The sequence below is a fragment of the Arvicola amphibius genome, chromosome 1 (genome assembly GCF_903992535.2).
Source record: "Arvicola amphibius chromosome 1, mArvAmp1.2, whole genome shotgun sequence".
In the NCBI taxonomy this organism is placed as follows: Eukaryota; Metazoa; Chordata; class Mammalia; order Rodentia; family Cricetidae; genus Arvicola; species Arvicola amphibius.
Window position 1 is genome coordinate 148,266,921 of NC_052047.1, and position 21,032 is coordinate 148,287,952.

At 39.2% G+C, this 21,032-nt stretch overlaps 2 protein-coding genes across 2 annotated transcripts in view; one reads left to right on the top strand and one right to left on the bottom strand.

Moving 5' to 3' along the window:
• Kdm2a (lysine demethylase 2A) overlaps positions 1-21,032 on the bottom strand; it is a 76,062-nt gene that overhangs the window by 35,823 nt on the left and 19,207 nt on the right. The window contains 8 exon segments of the mRNA XM_038328341.2: positions 1,125-1,278; positions 2,402-2,434; positions 2,437-2,497; positions 2,972-3,078; positions 8,347-8,525; positions 13,574-13,620; positions 14,014-14,092; positions 15,294-15,432. Of these exon segments, the coding sequence (XP_038184269.1) occupies positions 1,125-1,278; positions 2,402-2,434; positions 2,437-2,497; positions 2,972-3,078; positions 8,347-8,525; positions 13,574-13,620; positions 14,014-14,092; positions 15,294-15,432 (799 nt within the window).
• Positions 4,458-4,754, top strand: LOC119813704 (60S ribosomal protein L36a-like). The gene has a single exon (XM_038329359.1). The coding sequence runs from the start codon at positions 4,458-4,460 to the stop codon at positions 4,752-4,754; it is 297 nt and encodes a 98-aa protein (XP_038185287.1).

The window sequence follows — 21,032 nt, forward strand, 5'->3', positions numbered from 1 at the left end:
CTTCATATGGCGGTTGAGTATTAAATGAGAATATGTATCTAAGAAACAGGTTTTACTTATTTTAAAGATAAGGTCTTAAATGCTGCTCTTGCTAGTCACAAAAACACACAAACAGCTAGGACTATAGGGGTGTGATTCAATATTCAGCATAAGATGTGTTTTTGTTTTTTTTTTTTTTTTAATTCCTAGAAATATAACACAGGGTGTTAGGCAAGTTAAGTACTCTACCATCAAATTATTTCCCCAGTGCAAGAAACTTTTTTTTTTGGTTTTTCGAGACAGGGTTTCTCTGTAGCTTTGGAGCCTGTCCTGGAACTAGCTCTTGTAGACCAGGCTGGTCTCGAACTCACAGAGATCCGCCTGCCTCTGCCTCCCGAGTGCTGGGATTAAAGGCGTGCGCCACCGCCGCCCGGCAAGAAACTTTTAATAAATGCTGCTTCCATTTATAAACCACCAACTATGCATCAGCTATGTGTAAGATAGTTTAATAATAATCTCATGTATTCTTCTCAACAAAAAACCAAATTTAAGTATTTGCCAAAGTAGTACTGAGTCTCAAACAGATCAGGGACCCCAAAATTTGTACTCTTTATATGCATTTATTTTAGAATAAGTAATACAATTAAAATACAACTGATTCAGCACTCCCCACTTAGGTAGGGAAGGTGGCTCTTCACTAGAAGAGGACACTCCATGTGTAAAGATTCTGAATTACTGGGCTTAATATGTAATCCAAACATGTATATCTTTTGGGAAGCCACCACTGGCTTTAAGCACTGCTTTTATTTTATTTCATTTTATTTATTTGTTTTAAAATGCATTCTCTCTGCCAGGCAAGTGGTGGCACCCTTCTTTAATTCTAGCACCTGGAAGGCAGAGGCAGGTGATCTCTGTGAGTTCAAGGCCAGTCTGGTCCACAAAGTGAGTTCTAGGACAGGCTCCCAAACTACAGAGAAACCCTGTCTCTAAAAACAAAACAAAACAAAAAAAAACCCACAAAAAACAAAAAAACAGCATTCTCTCCATGTATTCCATAAAAACAGACACACACTCCATTGTTTGCTGCTGATCATACAAAGGGGCTAAGTGCTAGAAAGCAACATACTTTCCCCCACTCTGCTTACCTGAGGGAATGACGAAGGTATAGCCCTGCTTGAGCTCAATTCGTTGGCAATCTGACACCCGGTCACCCAGAAAGATGTCTCCCTGTTTCCCTGACAGCAGCCAATTCTCGTACAGCTCCAGGTTGTGGGCTGTAGGGGGGATGAGCCAGAAGACCTGTGAGTTAAGAAACTTCAGTCTGTTAACAGCCATTGACATGATCCAGTCGTCTCCCTCAAATGATAAACAAATACAAAGTAGACTGGAAGGTAGAAGACAGACAAACAATTCTCCCAGCCTATAGACTCAACTATCTGGGTAACTCAGGATCTAAACAAACAGATTCTGGTCTGACACCATCTGGATTTCCTGGATTATGACTATAGAAGCAAGAATGCAGAACCTATCTATAATACCAAGAGAAAGGAAAAAATGGGCTTATTACTTCGGCAGTTTCTTAAAAATTCTGGCTATAGGCTTAAGCAGCCCCATTCTTTAGGTGTAATTAATAACTCTAAGAGACTGAGCTGACACTGCCCTATCCCAATATAGTAACTTAAATCAACAGAACAAAACTTACGACCCATCTACACAGATGTAAATAAACAAAAGGACTTTGGATACAGACCCAGATGTCCTAGGTTAAGTTCTTGTATACTTTTTAAAATTCCAGTTCTGCTTCTGCTAATAAATGAATGAAGTCACTCTAACTGGAAGAAAGGCTAACACTACAAACCTCTGCTATTAACTCTAGATTTCAATTCCAAAATTAACATTTAGAAAAACTTGTGAGAAGATATATTTTATTATTATTGGAATATAACTCTTTATAACTGAAGGTACTTTTTCAAATCCTCAAAAAAAAAAAAGAGACTTAATGTTTCCTTTGGTCACATTTCAGACCAATTTCTTTAGACAGGGAGAGCTGGCTGAATCCTAACTTACTGGATTTTTTTTTTTACTAAAATTTATGTTTCCTTTCTCTACTTTTCTTCTAGGTTAAAAAAAATGATATTGTCCTCCAAGAATTATCTTTTAATTTCACCTGGGGAATTGTGCTCTGCAGTCTAGAAATAGTACTACTGAGATTTCTCCAAGTACTGGGCAAATATTGGTGGAATGACACTGGCCTACATAAATACTAAAACTCCAATGGACTAGCCACCAAAGGCAACTGAATCTATAATTCTCTTTCTGATATGAATGGGGATGTTTCCTAATAGACTAATTCCCAGATATATATATTAAGCATGCAAGTCATATAATCTGCTTCTAATTCCAATCCCAACCATGACCATACCTTTCCACCTTGGTGGATGTGATACCAAACAGAGAAGTACCACCAAAGTCCACGTGGAAGTCAGTATAGCAGCCTCGAACACTCATTAGACAGTACCTGCCCCCAAAGAGAAGCAGCAATATTAGTTATACCGATAAAGAGAAATCAGTCACCAAAATGACATTCTCTTTCCTAATGAATTCTACTTTGCACCCAATAAACTACTAGTAGGTTTTCTTTCTTTTCATTTTTGTTTTAAGGTCTTTATGCTTCTTGGCTGTCCTGGAACTTGCTACTTAGACCAGGCTGGCCTTGAAACTCAGGAGATCTAGCTGACTCTGCCTCAAGGAATGAGCCATGATATTCTGTTAAAGAAATGCAGTTCAAAGTCATATTTCTAGGACATACAGCTTTTTCCATTATTCATGAGATCATGTGCTATGTAATTTCTCATATACTCTTGAAACTATAAAGTCCACTCTTTAAATAATCTAATGATTTGATGATTTAGCACAAAGCAAAGCTTGAAAGGGACAGACTATATTCCTTGTTATCAACACTTAAGAAAGTACACAAGAGTGAATAACTTACTTTTGCACCTTAGGGTACTGCATCTCTAAAATGGCATTTGTTGATTCAGTCTGACTTTCTTTCAAGTGCCTTGGCCACATGTTATCTACCCAGTCAATGAAATCCACCTTTAAAAAGGAAGAAACATTTCATTAAGAGATGGGGTTACAGAGAATGTTAAAGTCAAGGAAAAAAACTCCTTTAAATATACAGAGCACAAAAGAATATTTAAACATCTGTGAACCTTAGAGACAAAAGACAAACGTTCTGGAAATACATAAAAAAGAGAACAAAGACTAATGGTTCCATTACTGTGACTGTTAAGCAAGCATTGGACAAAATGGATTTAAAGCAATAGATTATAACTTCTGTCAATACTGGTACAGTAGGTTGAAACTGTGAATGTATAAAATTTTTAAAGGGTAGTCTTTGATGGTAACTGTACACTCACTGTTACTGTAGCTAAAATATAAAAAGATCTGGGCTGGAGAAGATGGTGTAGATACCACCCAGCCCAATATCATCAGTTTGACCCTGGGTCTCACACAGTGGAAAGAGACAACCAAGTCCCTTATATGTGAACCATGATGTGCACGTGCACACACTCATATTTTGTTTTGTTCTTGGCTTTCCTAAAACTCAATTTGTAGAGTGACCGGCCTTAAAAATCCTGGAACTCACTCTGAAGACTTGACTGGACTTGGGGAGGAGGGGGGAAAGAGTATCACTAGACAGTGGTGGCACATGCTTTTAATCCTAGCATCTGGAAAGGTAGAGGCAAGTAGAACTCTGAGCTCAAGGCCAGCCTGGTCTACAGAGAGCGTTCCAGGACAGCCAGGGCTACACAGAGAAACCCTGTTTCAAAAAGCAAACAAACAAAAAACCCTAATAATAACAGAATATAAAAAGAAAAAAAAAAAGAAATTCAGTTATGTGATACAGAAACTATTAGGTTAGCAATCATAAGCTTCTAATTTAACTAAGTTTTGATATCAAAGCGAGGACTGTGATGATTAACTGTAGACAAATATTAAAATCTTTGAAATAGCTAGGCATGTTAGTGCACACCTTTGATCCCAGTGCTTGCAAGGCAGAGGCTGGCATATTTTTGGGAGTTCGAGGCCAAGCCTGGTCTACAGGTCAAGTTCCAGGGTAGCCAGGGCTACATAAAGAAATCCTGTCTCACACATGCATCCCTTCAGGAAGGGGAAGTAAACAATATCTCTTTAGTAATGTGGCAGGAGAGGGTGGGAACGGAGTGGGAAAGGGAGAAGGGGAGAGGGGAGGGGAGAAGGGGAACAGGGAGAACATGAGGGATTGGGAAGATCGAGCTTTGTGAAGGACAGCAAGGGAGAGCATGGAAAGAGATATCTTGAAAGAATGAGTCATTATGGGGTTAGCAAGAAACCAGGCACTGGATAAAATCCCAGGAATCCACAAGGATAAACCCAGCTAAGAATCTAAGCAATACTTTTTTTCTTTCTGTGTTGATATCACACCCGCCAATATGGTGATTGTTCCTAAGGCCCGCAGGACATTCTGCAAGAAATGTGGCAAGCGCCAACCCCACGAAGTGACACAGTACAAGAAGGGCAAAGATTCTTTGTATGCCCAGGAAAAGTGGTGTTATGACAGGAAACAGAGTGGTTATGGTGGGCAGACTAAGCCTATTTTTCGCAAAAAGGCTAAAACTACAAAGAAGACTGTGCTGAGACTGGAATGTGTGGAGTCCAACAGCAGATCTAAGAGGATGCTAGCTATTAAGAGATGCAAACATTTTGAACTGGGAGGTGATAAGAGATAGGGCCAAGTGATCCAGTTCTAAGCTTATCTTGTTATGAAGACAATAAAATCACGAGCTTTTACTACCCCCCCCCAAAAAAAGATTCTAAGCAATAGTGGGAAGGGTACCTAAAATGCCTTTCCCATGTAATCAGATTGATGACAACCTTACTCGTCATCATAGAACTTCATCCAGTAACTGATGGAAGTAGACACAAAGATCCACAGCTAAGCACTGGGCCAAACTCCTAGAGTCCAGTCATAGACAGGGAGGAGTGATATTACAAGCAAAGGGTTTGCTAAGACCATGATGGGCAAACCCATAGAAACAGCTGACCTGAGCTAGTGGGACTGACAGCTAGAAAACCTGCGTTAAGACCGAACCAGGTCCTCTGAATGTGGTTGACAATAGTGTGGCTTGGGCAGTTTGTGGGGCCACTAGCGGTAGAACCACTATTTATCCCTAGTGCATGAACTGGCTTTTTGGAGCCCATTCCCTATGGAGGGATACCTTGCTTAGCCTAGATACAGGGGGTAGGGCCTTGGTCCTGCCTCAAGTGATGTGACAGACTTTGTTGACTCCTCATTAGAAGCCTCACCCTTTCTGAGGAGTGGATGTGGGTGGGAGTGGGGGGAGTGTGAGGACAGCAGTAAGAGGGAACTGAAATTGGTATGTAAAATAAGACTGTTTTAAAAATAAAATAAAAAAAAAAAGAAATCCTGTCTTGAAAAAACTGAAAGACAAAATAAAAAAATTAAAACTAGGGGCAAAACACCCAGGATACTACAAAGTAGGCTTTGTGTATAAAGGTTTCTAATTCTAGCCGGACAGTGGTGGCACGTGCAGGAGGCAGAGGCAGGCAGATCTCTGAGTTCAAGGCCAGCCTGGGCTACAAGAACTAGTTCCAGGACAGGCTCCAAAGCTACAGATAAACCCTGTCTCAAAACAAACAAACAAACAAACAAACAAACCCAAAAAAACCCCAAACCAAAACAATGTTTCTAATTCTAATAATCAAGTTTTATATTTAAAACCATGATCTTTAAATTATGATTCTAGAAGTATTAAAGAAATACATTTATAAGCAATGCTACTATAATTCTCAACATTGTTTCTACTGTTTTTGAGATAGAAGCTTACTCTGTAGCCCAGGCAACCCTCCTGTCTCCACTTAATTGCTAGGATTGCAGGCATGGACCACCATGCTTTGGTTTCATGCTTCCTTTTTACTGAATGCTTTATTAAAAATGATTAGTGGAACACACCATTAAGCTGAGCACTTGGGGCAAAGGCAGGTGTAAGCCAGGCTACACAGTGGGACCCAACCTCAAAAATAAATGAATGAATGATAAGAGGTTGACTCCACTGCTGATAGCCTATTCATCAAAGAAGTCTTTGTCAATCTTCTTTCAAACACAACCAGGACAACCAGGACTACATAAAAAACTGTCATAGGGCTACATAGACCCTAGCACCAATAAAACTACAGTGATAATACTGCAAATTATTAGAAAATATGTATCTCTACATGTTTTTAACAAAATCTCAATTGTTCGATTTTACCAATAAAAACCTGGGAACCAGATGCTGGGGTGAAAGCCTGCTAACTCAGAGGCAGAGAAAGCACACAGCTGACCTTCCTATTCTGCCAACATCCAAGAAGCCTGTCTTTTAACAAGCCTCCTCAAACTGGATATTCCTCCCTTCTCCCTATGTATCTCTCTCTCTCCCTGACTCCTTACTATTTTTTTTCTTAATAATTCTTGTTTATTTCCTGTCAACTGGTTCCTTGCTCTGTCTCTTGACCTGTGGTTGACTTTATTTAATACTATTTACAATATTCAAGCAGAAAACTCTTGGATTAAAGGTACAGTGTACTAGGGTGGAACCACACAACTAGAAACAGGCTTTTCCAGTAAGTAACACAATCTCGGGATTCACAGTGTAATAAAATATTCTGTAACATTTTTGTTTGTTTTTGAGAAGGGGTCTCATCCAGCTGAAGATGACCTTGAACCCGATTCTCCTGTCTCCAGCTTATGCTGGGATTGGACTACAAGTTTGCATCCCTCTGCCCAGCTATTTTTGTTTTTTAGTCAAAGGCCTATATATAGTTACATTCCAAAATTGAAGTCAATTCCACTTCCTACACAGTTTTCCCAATAGTGAATAGATAACCACTATTTTACCAAAAGATAGGTAAAATAAAAATTAACTTCAGGGGCTTGAGAGATGGCTCAGTGGTTAGGAACACTGGCTGCTCTTCCAGAGGTCCTGAGTTCAATTCCCAACAACCACATGGTGGTTCACAACCATCCATAATGAGATCTGATGCCCTCTTTTTGTGTGCAGGCATATATGCAGGCAGAACACTATATACATAATAAATAAACCTTTAAAAATTAACTTCAGGAAAGTAGAATATCAAAAACAAAAGAAAGCAACTCATGTATCACTACCAGTTTACTACTTGAACAACTTGTTACTTACCTAGAGAAGAGGATAGTTTGGGGGTACAAAATTTACCTTGCTCTAAACCAATTTTCCCTTAGTTGCTCTTTTTATTTATTGAGACAGGTTCTATATTATGCAGCACATGCTATCCTAGAACTTACTATGCAGACCAGACTGGACTCAAACCCACAGAGATTCACCTGCCTCTGTCTCTTGTGCACTAGGATTGAAGGCTTATGCCACCACACATGGCACAAGCCCCACCCCCAACCCAATAATTTCCTTAAGTTTCTTAGCAAACACAAGACAGAAATTCCTTAAGCACATTTTCCAGTAACATTTTAAGATTCTTCTTATCACAGAAAGGACAAGTTCCCAAATTAATTTCTTGGGGATATAAATAAGAATAATTCTAATAAAAATTAAAATTGATTTTGGAAAATGAAGTCTTTTAAAAATGAAAGTTACTATTATCCAATACTCTTTTCCACATTTAGCTTAATTTTGGCATGTGCAAAGTTATAAAAATTCTCCCACTATAAAGACCTTCTGGTGAAAATGATAATTGTTGGGGAATATTTTCAGGTGTGTGCCTTTGGTTTATGCTTTACTTATTTAACTCTGTGAAGCTGTTGCTGTGCCTGTCTAAAACACCGGATGGTCCTAATAAAGAGATGAATAGACAATAGCGAGGCAGGAGGAAGGATGGGGGGGGATAGCAGGCAAAGAGTATAAATAGGAAGAAAAATCTGAGAGGAGGACGAACAGGAGCAAGAGAACAAGGAGAGGACATCAGGGGACAGCCACCTAGTCACCCAGCCAGTTAGAGTAAGAAGGAAAGAAAGGTATACAACAAATTAACACAGCCTGGTCTACAAGAGCTAGTTCTAGGACAGGCTCTAGAAACTACAGGGAAACCCTGTCTCGAGAAAAACAAACAAACAAACAAACAAACAAACAAACAAACAACAACAAAAAGATAAAAGTCCACAGGCAAAAGGTAGTCAGGAAAATTTAAGTTAAGAAAAGTTGACAAGCCAAGCTAAGGCTGGGCACTCATAACTAAGAATAAGCCTCTGTATGTGATTTATCGGGAGCTGATTGGTGGGCCCCTCAAAAACCTGAAAGAGAAAACATCACACAACAGATAATGACTAACCGTGGAAGGTCGCTGTACCATGTTCTCAAGCCTGGTGTGGCTAAACTCTAGGCTAATGACATTATAGAGCTTCTCTCGCTCCTCCTCTGGGGTCTCATAGTATCGTGTCCATTGAGCCATGGTCATTTCAATGCCCTTCTGCGTGTTCACATCCATGACATCCACCATCCGACGACTCCCTACATGAAAGAAACCCTATTAAGTTAAAATTACTCTGAAGTATAGTAAGCACACAAAACACACATCAAAATAAACTATGCTTTCTTACTTAAGGTAATTAGTAAGACACAAGGAGATTACTTGATCACAACCACAGAGAATGAAAAGGACAAGGGGCACAGCTTAAAAATACTCATCATTCCCTATGCCATGTTTATTACACTGTCAAATGCTGAATCTTTTATTCAATATCTCATATCATTCTACAATTATACATGGTAAATGTCAACATTTCATAAATGATAAAACGGGGATTGGATAACTTTCAAGACAAAAGATTTATTAAAATACACTGTTTCAATGAAGGTTTAAAGACTGATTTAATCTGTCTCAAGAATGTCAGTTAAGAGAGCTAGGTGTAGTGGTCTTTAATCCTAGTAGTCAGCAGGCAGAGGCAGGTTGATCTCTGAGTTCAAGGCCAGCCTGGTCTACAAAGCAAAGTCCCAAGACAGCCAGGACTGTTATGCAGAGAAAACTTGGCTCAACCTGCCCCCCCAATGAAGTACTAATCCACACTATCAGACAAATAAACCTGGAAAGTACGCTATATGAGAAGTCATAGATGAAAGGCTATATATCATATAATTGCACTTATATGAAATACACATATTAGATAAATCCAGATCTGGAAAGCATCAGATCAGTAGTTGTCCAGGAGCCTCAGGGAAGAGAACGAGAAATGACTGCTTTACAGACTTTTGTTTTAGGCGATGAGAAAGTTCTGCAAGGAAATAGTGATAGTAGCTGCTCAATGAATAGATACAATGACACTGAACTGTAGAGAGTACAATGGCAATTTTCATGCTATAGTTAATCACAATAAAAAAATGAGATGGGAGAGATGGCATAGAGGTCAGGAAAGTGTACTGCTCCCGCAGAGACCTAAATTCAAATTCCAACACCTTCTATCAAGGGCAGCTCACAGATGCCTGTACCTCCAGTTCAAGGGGATCTGATTTCTCTAGCCTTCTTGGGCCCATACATACATTCTCATTCTCTCTCTCTCTCAAAAATAAAAGTGAATGTCTTCCTTCAAGAACTCTCTGGGCACAACCAAAACAATTTTATTTTCTCAGTGTTACCAGAGCATTCAGAACTATGATGTACGATCATTTAGATGAAGAATAGGAATCGTGAACAAAGTCATCTTAGAATGCAGTGTTTTGAAAGATACTGTTTCTGTTTCTTTCTTCCCCCAACCCCAATTTATATATTTTATTTTATGTGTATGAGCATTTGCCTGCATGTGTCTGTGTAGCACATGTGTTTGATGCTTTTGACTTTGTCTGATGCTTGTGGAGGTAAGAACAGGGTGTCAGATGCCCCAGTACTGGAGTTACAGATGGTTATGTGCTGCCATACAGGTGCTGGGAACCAAACCCAGATCCTCTGCAAGAGCAGCAAGTGCTTTTAAACAATGAAACATCACTCAAGCCCCAGACACTGTTTCTATGTATTTCACATTTAAGAGACATGAACCACCACACCATTTTTAACTTATTTAAATCTGTGGAAATTCAACGAGTTTCTTGAAAGCATATAGAACTGTTTTGTTTTTTAAATCTACTCTGCCAATATTTATCTTCTAATTCAAGATTTTGACTCATTAAACTTCAAAGGAAGAATATATTGTCATTCTGCTAATTTATGTCATATGCCTTAGAGCATTTTTTTTTTTTTTTGGTATTCTCTTTCTAGACAAGGTTTTTCTGTGTATCTCTGGCTACCCTAGACCTCGATCTATAGACCAGGATGGCCTTGAACTCACAGATATCCACCTGCCTCTGCCTCCAGAGTGTTGGGATTAAAGACATGTTGTCACTGGCTCACATCTCACTGAGGAATCCCTTTACATGAAGAGTAACATTCAAGAGTTTTGTCTTTAGCTTTTACATTGTTTGATTTTAACATGTCTCTGTGAGGGTCTTTGAGATCACTGTGCATACTTAATCATGTCTTTCAAAAAAATATGAAAAGTTTTCAGGATTTCTTCAAATATTTTCTGTTCCTTTCTCTTCTAATATTCCCACAATATACAACTGTCTGCTTGATACTGTCCTACATGCTTCATCTTTGTCTGTTTTATACTGCTATAACAGAATATTTGATAGTCATGTAGCCCAGGTTGCCTGGAACTCATGTTCATCTTGCCTCTCAAATGCTGGGATTACAAGAGTGCAAACCACAATTGGTTTGTACATATTTAAGACAACTGGTTTTTTTTAATCTTATTATTTTCTATGTATGGATGTTTTCCTTACATGTACATTGGTGTGCCATGTATACTATTTTTGTTTTTAATTCCTGAAAGCGCTTTACAAAGTCTAAACTTATGTCTTTTTATGTTTTTTTGAGCTTGCATTTCCTCCTAAACATGTGTGGTCAACATGTAGCTTTCTCCATGAATACAACTGCTTTTGAATATCCTAGTCTTGAATGTTTGCTTAGGGGAAGGCATCTATCAGCCCTTTTTTTTCCTTTTTGTTTTGTTTTTGTTTGAGACTGGGTTTCTCTGTATAGACCTGGCTGTCCTGGAACTCCCTTTGCAGACCAGGCTTGTCTTAGAGACCTGCCTGCCTCTGCCTCCTAAGCGCTGGGATTAAAAGTGTGCACCGCCACCACCACATGAGTTTTGAGACTGGGTCTCCGTATTATATCCTCTTTGTGCCATCACACCTGGCCTTCTATCAGCCTTTTAAATCCTATAGAAGTAACCGGGGTCAAACATAAGGGCACTGTAACAGTTTAGAGGTGGACAAACAGCAATCTGTGACAATAGCACAAGTTTCCAATATTTCAATGACAAGACCTTTCTTACCCATCCTAGCTCCTGTAAATCTTTATGCTGTGCTTTTTGAAAATATGCACAATTGCTTCATGGGTTATGGTTGGTGAGGATTGGGGGATGTGCAAAAACAGAAAATAACTTTACTGTCTAAATCTTTCCCTGGAAGTTGTAAGCCTTCAACCAAATTCCAAAGTAGTTAAATCAGATGGACACACTCTATCAAGGCAATAATCACATAGGTGGAGAAGGCTCTTGCCATATTCCCAGAAACCTCCCTGAGCTTTCTCAGATGATTCTTGTGGAGGTCATTTGTGAAGGACAATCATGAGAATATCTATGCAAGGGGCTAGAGAGTTTCAGCAGTAAAGAGCAGGGGCTACATTTCAGAAGACCCTAATACTATTCTCAGCACCCATGTTAGGTGGCTCACAACTACCTGCATCTCCAGAGGATTCAGCACCTCTTACCTCTGTGAGCACCTACACTTATGGACACCATACACATACACACCACTAAAAAAATCTCTTGAGTTTGACGTCAGTCTGCCAACATGGCTAGGGCTACATTTGAGAGACCCTGACTTAAATAAATACACAGAAATCTTAAAAGTCAACATAGAAAAGCTATGGATGTCTATTGCTTTACTTTCCTAAAGGAAATAAGAAAGAAATTTCCTAAGAAAGAAATAAGATGAGCTGGAGAGACAGCTCAGTGGTTAAGAGCTGTTCTTCCAGAAGACCCAGGTTCAATTCTTAGCACCCACATGGCACCTCATAACAGTCAATAACTCCAGTTCCAGGGTACCTGACACCTTTATGCAGGCAAAACACTAATGCACATGAAAAGAAAGAAAGAAAGAAAGAAAGAAAGAAAGAAAGAAAGAAAGAAGGAAGGAAGGAAGGAAGGAAGGAAGGAAGGAAGGAAGGAAGGAGGAAGGAAAAAGGAAGGAAAGGCTGAAGATACTCAGTTGCTGAAAAAATGCTCATCTAGCATGAACAAAGCCCTGGATTTAATCCCCAGCTCCAAATAATCTGGGTATGGTAGCAAATGCCAATAACTGCAGCACTCAAAAGGTAGGGCAGGTAGGTAATTAGTTTAAAGCCACCCATGGCTACATGGTGACTTTGAGATTAGCCTAGTATACACGAACCTCTCTGCCTAGAATAACAACAAAAAGGGATAATGGTGAGTACTCATACAGAGTATATAAGCCTTCTAAAGGAGCTGTGTTTGAAAAGAATGGTAAGAATATTGATCCCTCAACAGATTTAATGAGCACTTGGTCCACAAGTTCTGCTAGGTACCAGGAAATACATGGGTGACAGATGCTTAGAATAACACAGAGCATTAGGACATGAATAATATAGGGATCAGAGAATTTGGGCTGTGACTTTCATCTCTCAGATTAAGCAAGTTTACCTAGCAGTCTAACAAGTCTAAGTGGCTAGAGGTACTGCTAAAATATTTAATTTCCAAACTAAGAAATAGCACTATCATATACCACAAAACAGCAAGAGTCAGAAGAATTCCATTTTCCACCTATGTTAGTTGGAATCTGAAAGACTTTATACCGTTTTATTGCCTGATCACAGAATATAACAGTTATCATCCATGCCTAGATTTTAGAAGAAATAAATTTAAAAACTTTTGTCTTTGAAGAAAAGTTCCCCATAACATGTATATTTACTTTCTAATTTTCTCCATATATACTTGTTTTATTTATTTTTTTTTTAAAATAAACTTTGGGCCGGGCGGTGGTGGCGCACGCCTTTAATCCCAGCACTCGGGAGGCAGAGGCAGGACGATCTCTGTGAGTTCGAGACCAGCCTGGTCTACAAGAGCTAGTTCCAGGACAGGCTCCAAAGCCACAGAGAAACCCTGTCTCGAAAAACCAAAATAAATAAATAAATAAATAAATAAATAAATAAATAAAAATAAAAATAAACTTTGGTATTCCTTTGAGAGAATAGTTCTTCTTTTCTTTTTGGTTTTTTGAGACAGGGTTTCTCTGTGGAACCTTGGCTGTCTTGAAACTCTAGTCTGTTTAGACCAGGCTGGCCTTCAACTCACAGGGATTTGTTTGCCTCTGCTTTCCTGAGTACTGGGATTAATTAAAGGCGTACGCCACCATTGCCCAGCTCAAATAGTTCTTTCTAATAAAATATATACTTTGATATTCTTAAACCTCAAAGATGAAGAGGCCAAAAGTTTGTCACTTACCCACACACATTTTGACATCATTCACTGTGAAGTCTGGATCTGGCATCCTAAGAAATAAACACCAGTAAATGGGAAGCACTACTTCTCTAATCAGTATGGATCTGTTCTTAAAAGAATGGAGAACTCTACAAAAATATCAATCTTCATGTTTAGCTTTAAAATATAAATGAATATATATTTATATAGAAAGAAAAACCAAAATGTTAGTAGCAATTATCTAAGAGTGATAGAGTCAAGAGACTTAAGCTTCTTTAAGCTCAGCTACACTTTTCATTTCTAGGTATATTAATTACTTTTAAAACAAGAGACATACTTCAAAAAGCAACTGGTAAGTTACTTTGAAATACCTACTGCTCTGGGTTCTCAACATTGCCACTGTCTGAATTCCTGGGTTTAACAGTCATTTTGTAGCCATCTCAGGCCAACACCAGAGCACTTACTTTATTCCAAGTCCATCAGAATTCTTGAAAATCAGAGGATCTCTCAAGCCACCCCGCTGGATATACTCTACGTTAAAATCTGAAAGCATATAGGGGAAAACCATTAGAGAGGAATCACTGAAAAGAGGAAAAAAGATTATAAAAGAACTTTTTTGTTATTTGTTTTTTGAGACAGGGTTTCTCTGTTTAACAGTCCTGGCTGTCTGGAACTTGCTTTGTAGACCAGGCTGCCTCTGACTACCAAGTGCTGGGATTAAGGCATGTACCACCATGTCCGGTTTATAAGAGAAATTTTAGCCAAGCAGTGGTGGCGCACACCTTTAATCTCAGTACTTGAGAGGCAGGCGGATCTCTTTGAGTTTGAGGCCAGCCTGGTCTACAAGAGCTAGTTCCAGGACAGGCTCCAAACCTACAGAAAAACAGAAAGAAGGAAAAAAAAATTAGGTAAAAACATATTGATGGGTGTTTGTTACTCTGTGCATATAGTTAAGTTTATACAACTTCTCTGTGTTACGAAGAAGCATCTCTTAGGAAATATGAAAAGCACACTGAAAATCAGGGTTTGAGGGTAGTATTCACTTGAATGAGAAAATGGGTCACTGCATAAACCCTAATTAGAAATTATCAATGTCTCTTAACAGCCAGAATAGTTTGAATGTTAAATATCCAACATATTTTTGCTAAAGATCAAAGCTACACCACATATGAGGAATCCCACCTCTTAAAAGGGGTTTTATTGTACCTTTCTCCTCTCACCAAGGTTTCACGTAAACCAAGCTGGCCTTTAACCATTCCTGATCCTCCTGTCTCTACCTCCCAAGTGTCTGCACTATTTTTAATTAAACTCAAGCCGAGAGAGAGAGAGAGAGAGAGAGAGAGAGAGAGAGAGAGAGAGAGAGAGAGAGAGAGAGAGAGAGAGAAAGAGAGGCCTTTTAGTAAAAGATTACTTCAGCTGGGCAGTGGTGGTGCACACCTTTAATCCTAGTACTCAGGAAGCAGAGGCAGGCAGATCTCTGTGAGTTCGAGGCCAGCCTGGTCTACAAGAGCTAGTTCCAGGACAGGTTCTAAAGCTACACAGAGAAACCGTCTCGAAAAACAAAAAACAAAAAAACAAACAAAAAAGAGACTATTTCAAAATCTAGCAGAATGAGCACTCAGACAAAATAAATATATACTCAACAGGCAGTATTTTTAAAGTTGTACAGATGTTAAATGCACAGTTCTCAGAGTCAATGACTTCCCATCAGGAGGCTCTGGATCTGAACCAAAATGATACTGACCTTTTCCCTCCATAAAAGTAACAAAATTGGCATTGTATTTGTTAGTGTGGAGCTTCTCTTCCAAGTCAAAAGTTCTTTTCCCTTCAATTTCATCATCTGAAATACCGTCATCTTCATAGCGACGTCGCATGGTACCACGCTGTAAAAGGAAGGATACAAGGATGAAATCATATACTTTTCCTTGCTCTCTACCAAGCAGTCACTGCTCCCTAGATGTAGAGTAGGACTTCCAGTTTTAGTTGTTAGTTTAAATCGTCCACTTTCCTTTCTCCAAGATCAAGATTAACGGATATTCTCAAAATGCATGAAATAGAACAAGGTTTTAACCAGCCACTGGGCTTCCAACATGTGAAATTGACATTTTGTTTTAAGACAGGATTTCTCTGTGTAGTCTAGTCTATCCTGAACTCACTCTGTAGTCCACGGTGGTCTTTTTTTTTAAAATGTTTATTTATTATATATACAGTTAGCCAGAAGAGGGCACCAGACCTCATTACAGATGGCTGTGAGCCACCATGTGGTTGCTGGGAATTGAACTCAGGACCTTTGGAAGAGCAGGCAATGCTCTTAACCACTGAGCCATCTCTCCAGTCCCCCCACAGTGGTCTTAAACTCAGAGGTCAGCCTCCCTCTGCCTCTGAGATCAAAGGTGTGTGCCATGACATCCAGCTGAATTTTATTTCTGCTATATCTTTAAGCCTAAAGAAATAAATTCACAATAAAAACAACCAATTCAGAGCTAGTAAATATCTATCATGGCTTTTGAAGAGTGTGAACATTTAGACATTCAAATAAGGGCTGCAGAGATGACTCAATGCTTAGCTGCATACTACTTTCAGAGGACGTTAATTCAGTTCCTACTACCTATGTCTGACAGCTCAACTCCAGCTCCAGAGGATCTAATGCCTGTTTGTCTGTCCTCATTTATCAGCACTCACATGCACAAATTCCTATGTAGACACACAAACCTCCATAATTAAAACTAAATGAATACACAATTTAAAAGACATTAAAATATACAGACAAAAATTTTCACTGGCAATAAATTTACCTAAAATTAATTTGTAAAACAATCTAATTAGGGCGAGAAGGATGGCTCAACAGTTAAGAGCAATCACTGTTTTTTTTTTTGTTGTTTTGTTTTGTTTTTGCAGAGGATACAAACTCAGTTCCCAGCACCCCAACAGGAAGCTAACAACTACCTGTAACTCCAGTTCCAGGGTATTCTAATGGCACGTGCCGAAATGCATGCACATATACACCTAATTAAAAATAAAAACTTTTGCCTGGTGGTGTTGGCGCATGCCTTTAACTCAATAGGCAGTTCAATTGGTTAGCCTGGTCTACAAAGCAAATTCTAGAACAGCCAGAGCTGTTACACAGAGAAACTCTGTTATGAGAAAAACCAACCAACCAACCAACCAACCAACCAAATGAACAATCCCTGAGATTTGTGAAATTTTATGTCCAGAAGTAGAAGCCTTAGAAGGAAATGATGTAAGATCAAGATCTGCATTTAAAATATACCTCCAAACCCACTTACTCTTATACCTCTCACCTCTCATCAGGGCTCTAGCCAAGTTCAGTCTCCTTTCAAGCATTTGTGTCACCCCATTTATACCACCTAAAGCAAAAACGGAGAAAAACCTATGGCTAAACGGACCTAAGAACTTTTTAAATTGTTGTTTTGTCTCTGGAATAAGGTTTCATCTGGCTGGCCTACAACTCCTGGAACCTAAAATCCTAGATTCTGTCTCTTATTGTCAGTAAGATACTTAATAATGATGATGATGATAAAAAGACCACAAAATTGAGTAAATGAGGGAAATCAATGTAAAAAAAAAACATACAGGGGCTGGAGATTGGTTCAGTTAGGAAAGTACTTGCCTAGCATGATTGAAACATGGGTTCCATCTCCAGAACCAAGTAAAACCAATCCAGAACTTGGGAGGTAGAGAAACGAGAATCAGGATTCTTGGCTACATAGATCAAGGCTATATAAAACCCTATTCTCAACATTCAAATATATTAGGTACTGTTGTTCTAAACATGAGTCAATATTGTACCTCACTTCTATTTGCAAAATTAATGGCTTAACTGTCTAAAAACAAGACCTACATCATCTTTTCTTTAAATAGAAGGAAAGTTTCTCATTCCCCCAGTAGGCCTCTAATATTTCTAAGTTGAAGCCTTACCTTCTGCGAAGGGCCTTTTTATATTTTTACTTTATGCGTATTGGTGTTTTGCATATATGTCTGTGTGATGGTGTTGGATCCCCTGGAACTAGAGTTAAAGTTGAGAGCTGCCAAGTGGGTGCTGGGAATTGAACCTCGGTCATCTGGAAGAACAGCCAGTGCTCTTAGCTACTGAACCATCTCTCCAGCCCCATGAAGCTGCATCTTTAAGTATCCTTATACCATGTCTAATCATAAAATCTACCAAATGCAATTTAATATGAAGTGGTCATTCTGATAAGGTGTTTAAAAATCCTCTGCTTTATGTGGTAGAATTGCTTAAGAAGAGGTATACCTAACAAAAATGAAAAGGTTCAAACATTTTATAACCCACCTTTAAAAATAATTGATATATGTTTGCAAATGCTGCTGTGAATCTCAGAAATTATTTCAGAAGTGATCACGCCTTTAATTCTAGCAGTCAGGAGGCAGAGGCAGGCAGATTCCTGTGAGTTCGAGGACAGCCTGGTCTACAAGAGCTAGTTTCAGGACAGGTTACAAAACTACAGAGAAACCCTGTCTAGAAAAACCAAACAACAAAACAAAACAAAACAACAACAACAAAACAAACCAGGAAATGGTATAGGTAAACACTATTTCTGGAAATTTTTATTACAGCTAGGTCTATCTATGTGTCACCATGTTAAATGCATTTCCAGGCTGGGTGTGACTCAATGCTAGAGTTCTTCTAACTTGGGCATGGGCATGGTCCATCCTAAGTACCACTTAGGGACAAAAAAAAGCTTTTGTTACTACAAAATCAGTGAAAAACACTGTAATGCAACATACTAATCTTCATAATCTATAACCTATGTAAAAATTACATACAATCTATAATCTACAGACTGAAAACTAAGCATTGAAGGAGTCAATTCAACTTATATCATCATGTTGTTACTATAGTGAGCACTGAATCTTTTCTGCCACCATCTCACTGACAGCCAATTCAGGCATAAAGAAAGGCAAATGAGAAGCCAGGTGGTGATGGTGCACGCCTTTAATCTCAGCACTTGGGAGGCAGAGGCAGGCAGATCTCTGTGAGTTTCAGTAGTTCCAGGACAGGCTCCAAAGCCACAGAGAAACCGTCTCCAAAAACCAAACCAAACCAAACCAAAACCAAAACCAAACCAAAAACAAACAAAAAAAGGCAAATGAGGTCATCCCAACCACCAGCTACAGATACAGGTATTCATTTCTCCCCTCCAAACAGATCAACATAATGCTCATTCAATACATGAATCACCTGCCTTACCAGCAAACTATTCATTTTGGAGTTGACATTAGGATTACTGTTTCCACCCTGATCTTACAGAATTTCCTGGGTCAAAGCAACATTTAAGTAAGGGCCGGGCCTGGCAGAACATGTGAATGATCAACCCCCAGCCTTTTGTAGAGAGAGCATATCAAGTTTGAGGACAGCCTGGGCAACATGGTACTAGGATAGCCAGATAGATATACATAACAAGACCCCTGCCTCCTCCTCCTCCTCCTCTTTTTTTTTTTTAAGGTAACATTTAAACTGTGGTTCCAGTAAGTTGTATATCTGTTGCTCTCTTGTCAGAAATAAGTAGGCCCACACCAGGAGAACACTGCAACAAACAGAAACTGCACATGGTCTAAGGCAAAGCCTGTCTTCACCAGCAGCTAAATCTTCACACATAGCTTTGGGCGTAATTTATGGTACCCAGAGAACTCAACAACAATCTCCCTACGAGGCTAACAAAACACATTCTACTGGTGGAAAAAGACTGATAAAAACCTGAGAAAAGACAGTGAGACAGGACTATAGTTAGCAATACACCACAGAGGCAAACATTTATTATGTGGACAATTCAACAGTATTTGGTACACTCACACTGTAATGCAATCACCATCATCACCCACATCCACAGCTTTTCATGAAAGACATGGTAGTGCAAACCTATAATGGTAGTAAAGCCACAGCACTGGGACTCAAATTTGAATCCAGCTGGGCTAAGTAGTGAGAATCTCTCAAAAACCTAAAAATATTTGAAAATTGTACTAACATGTATGTTTTCACTTTCATTTTTTTATTTATTTAGTTTTTTTCAAGACAGGGTTTCTCTGTATAATAGCCCTAGCTGTCCTGGAACTCCCTCTGCAGAAAAGGCTGCCCTCGGAATCACAAAGATCTGCCTGCCTCTGCCTCCCGAGTGCTGGGATTAAAGTTATGCGCCACCACTGCCCAGTCGATCTTTTTATTTTTATATTGTGTGTTATATTGTATGTATGCAGGAACATACTGCATAGCATGAGAGTGAGAGAGAAAGAGTGTGAGTGTGTGCGTGTGCATGTGCACACACCTGTCATTCAACTTATGGAAGTCAGAGGACAACTTGCAAAATTGGTTCCTTCTTCTACCCTATAGTTTCCAAGATGGAATTCAGGTAGTCAGGTTTGGCAGCATGTTCCCTTAAGTGTTGAACCATCTTACCAGTCCCTCATAGTTCCTCTTCTGATAACATCATCTAAAATGCACATGTTCAACCCTTAAGGATAAACACATACTCAAAACTGACTTCAATGAAGGAAAGGGGCACGTTCTATGAGAATAGAAATACATTTTTCATCTCTGTCTCTTCTGGACTCAACTTTGAATTTAAAAGGAAACTATCCAGAAAATGTTGAGCTCTTCAATGAGGAAATGAGAATGTGTAAAGTAATTATCACCCATGCAAGGACAGGCTACTGATCTTTGGCAAATAGCCAAAGAAAATTCAATACAGAAAGGCCAGTGTTTTCACCAAATAGTGCAAGAAAAATTCAAAATTCACATGCAAACAAATAAACATACACGAACTGTATGTTATCTGGAAGCAATGGTTCATAAACCTAAATGTATACTATAAAAATATGCAACTTTGCCGGGCGGTGGTGGTGCGTACGCCTTTAATCCCAGCACTCGGGAGGCAGAGGCAGGCGGATCTCTGTGAGTTCGAGGCCAGCCTGGTCTACAAGAGCTAGTTCCAGGACAGGCTCTAAAAAAGCTGCAGAGAAACCCTGTCTCGAAAAACCAAAAAAAAGAAAAAAGAAAAAAAATGCAACTTTTTAGCCAGGCTTAGGTGGCACATGCCTTTAATCCCAGCACTCAGGGAGGCAGAGGCAGGCGGATCTCTGTGAGTTGGAGACCAGATTGGTCAACAGAATGAGTTCCCGGACAGACAGAGATACACATAGAAGCCATGTCCCGAAAAAGCAATAAACAAACAAACAAACAAACAAACAAATAAATAAAATGGGACTTTTAAAAGATAATATAGGAGAAAACCTATGTTTGGCAGTGAGGAATTTGGGTTTTACTTGTGAGATAAGGTATCATGTAACACTGTCTCACACCTGTTTTGTATCCGTCCAAGGGTCACCTTGAACTTCTGATTTTCCAGTCTCTACCTCCTTCAGTGCTCTAATTACAGAGGTACCACCATTTTTTTTTTCAAGACAGGGTTTCTCTGTAGCTTTGGAGACTGTCCTGGAACTCACTTGG

What these genes read in the sequence shown, in the direction of transcription:
- LOC119813704 (XM_038329359.1), top strand. Translation starts at nt 4,458, where the DNA reads ATGGTGATTGTTCCTAAGGCCCGCAGGACATTCTGCAAGAAATGTGGC.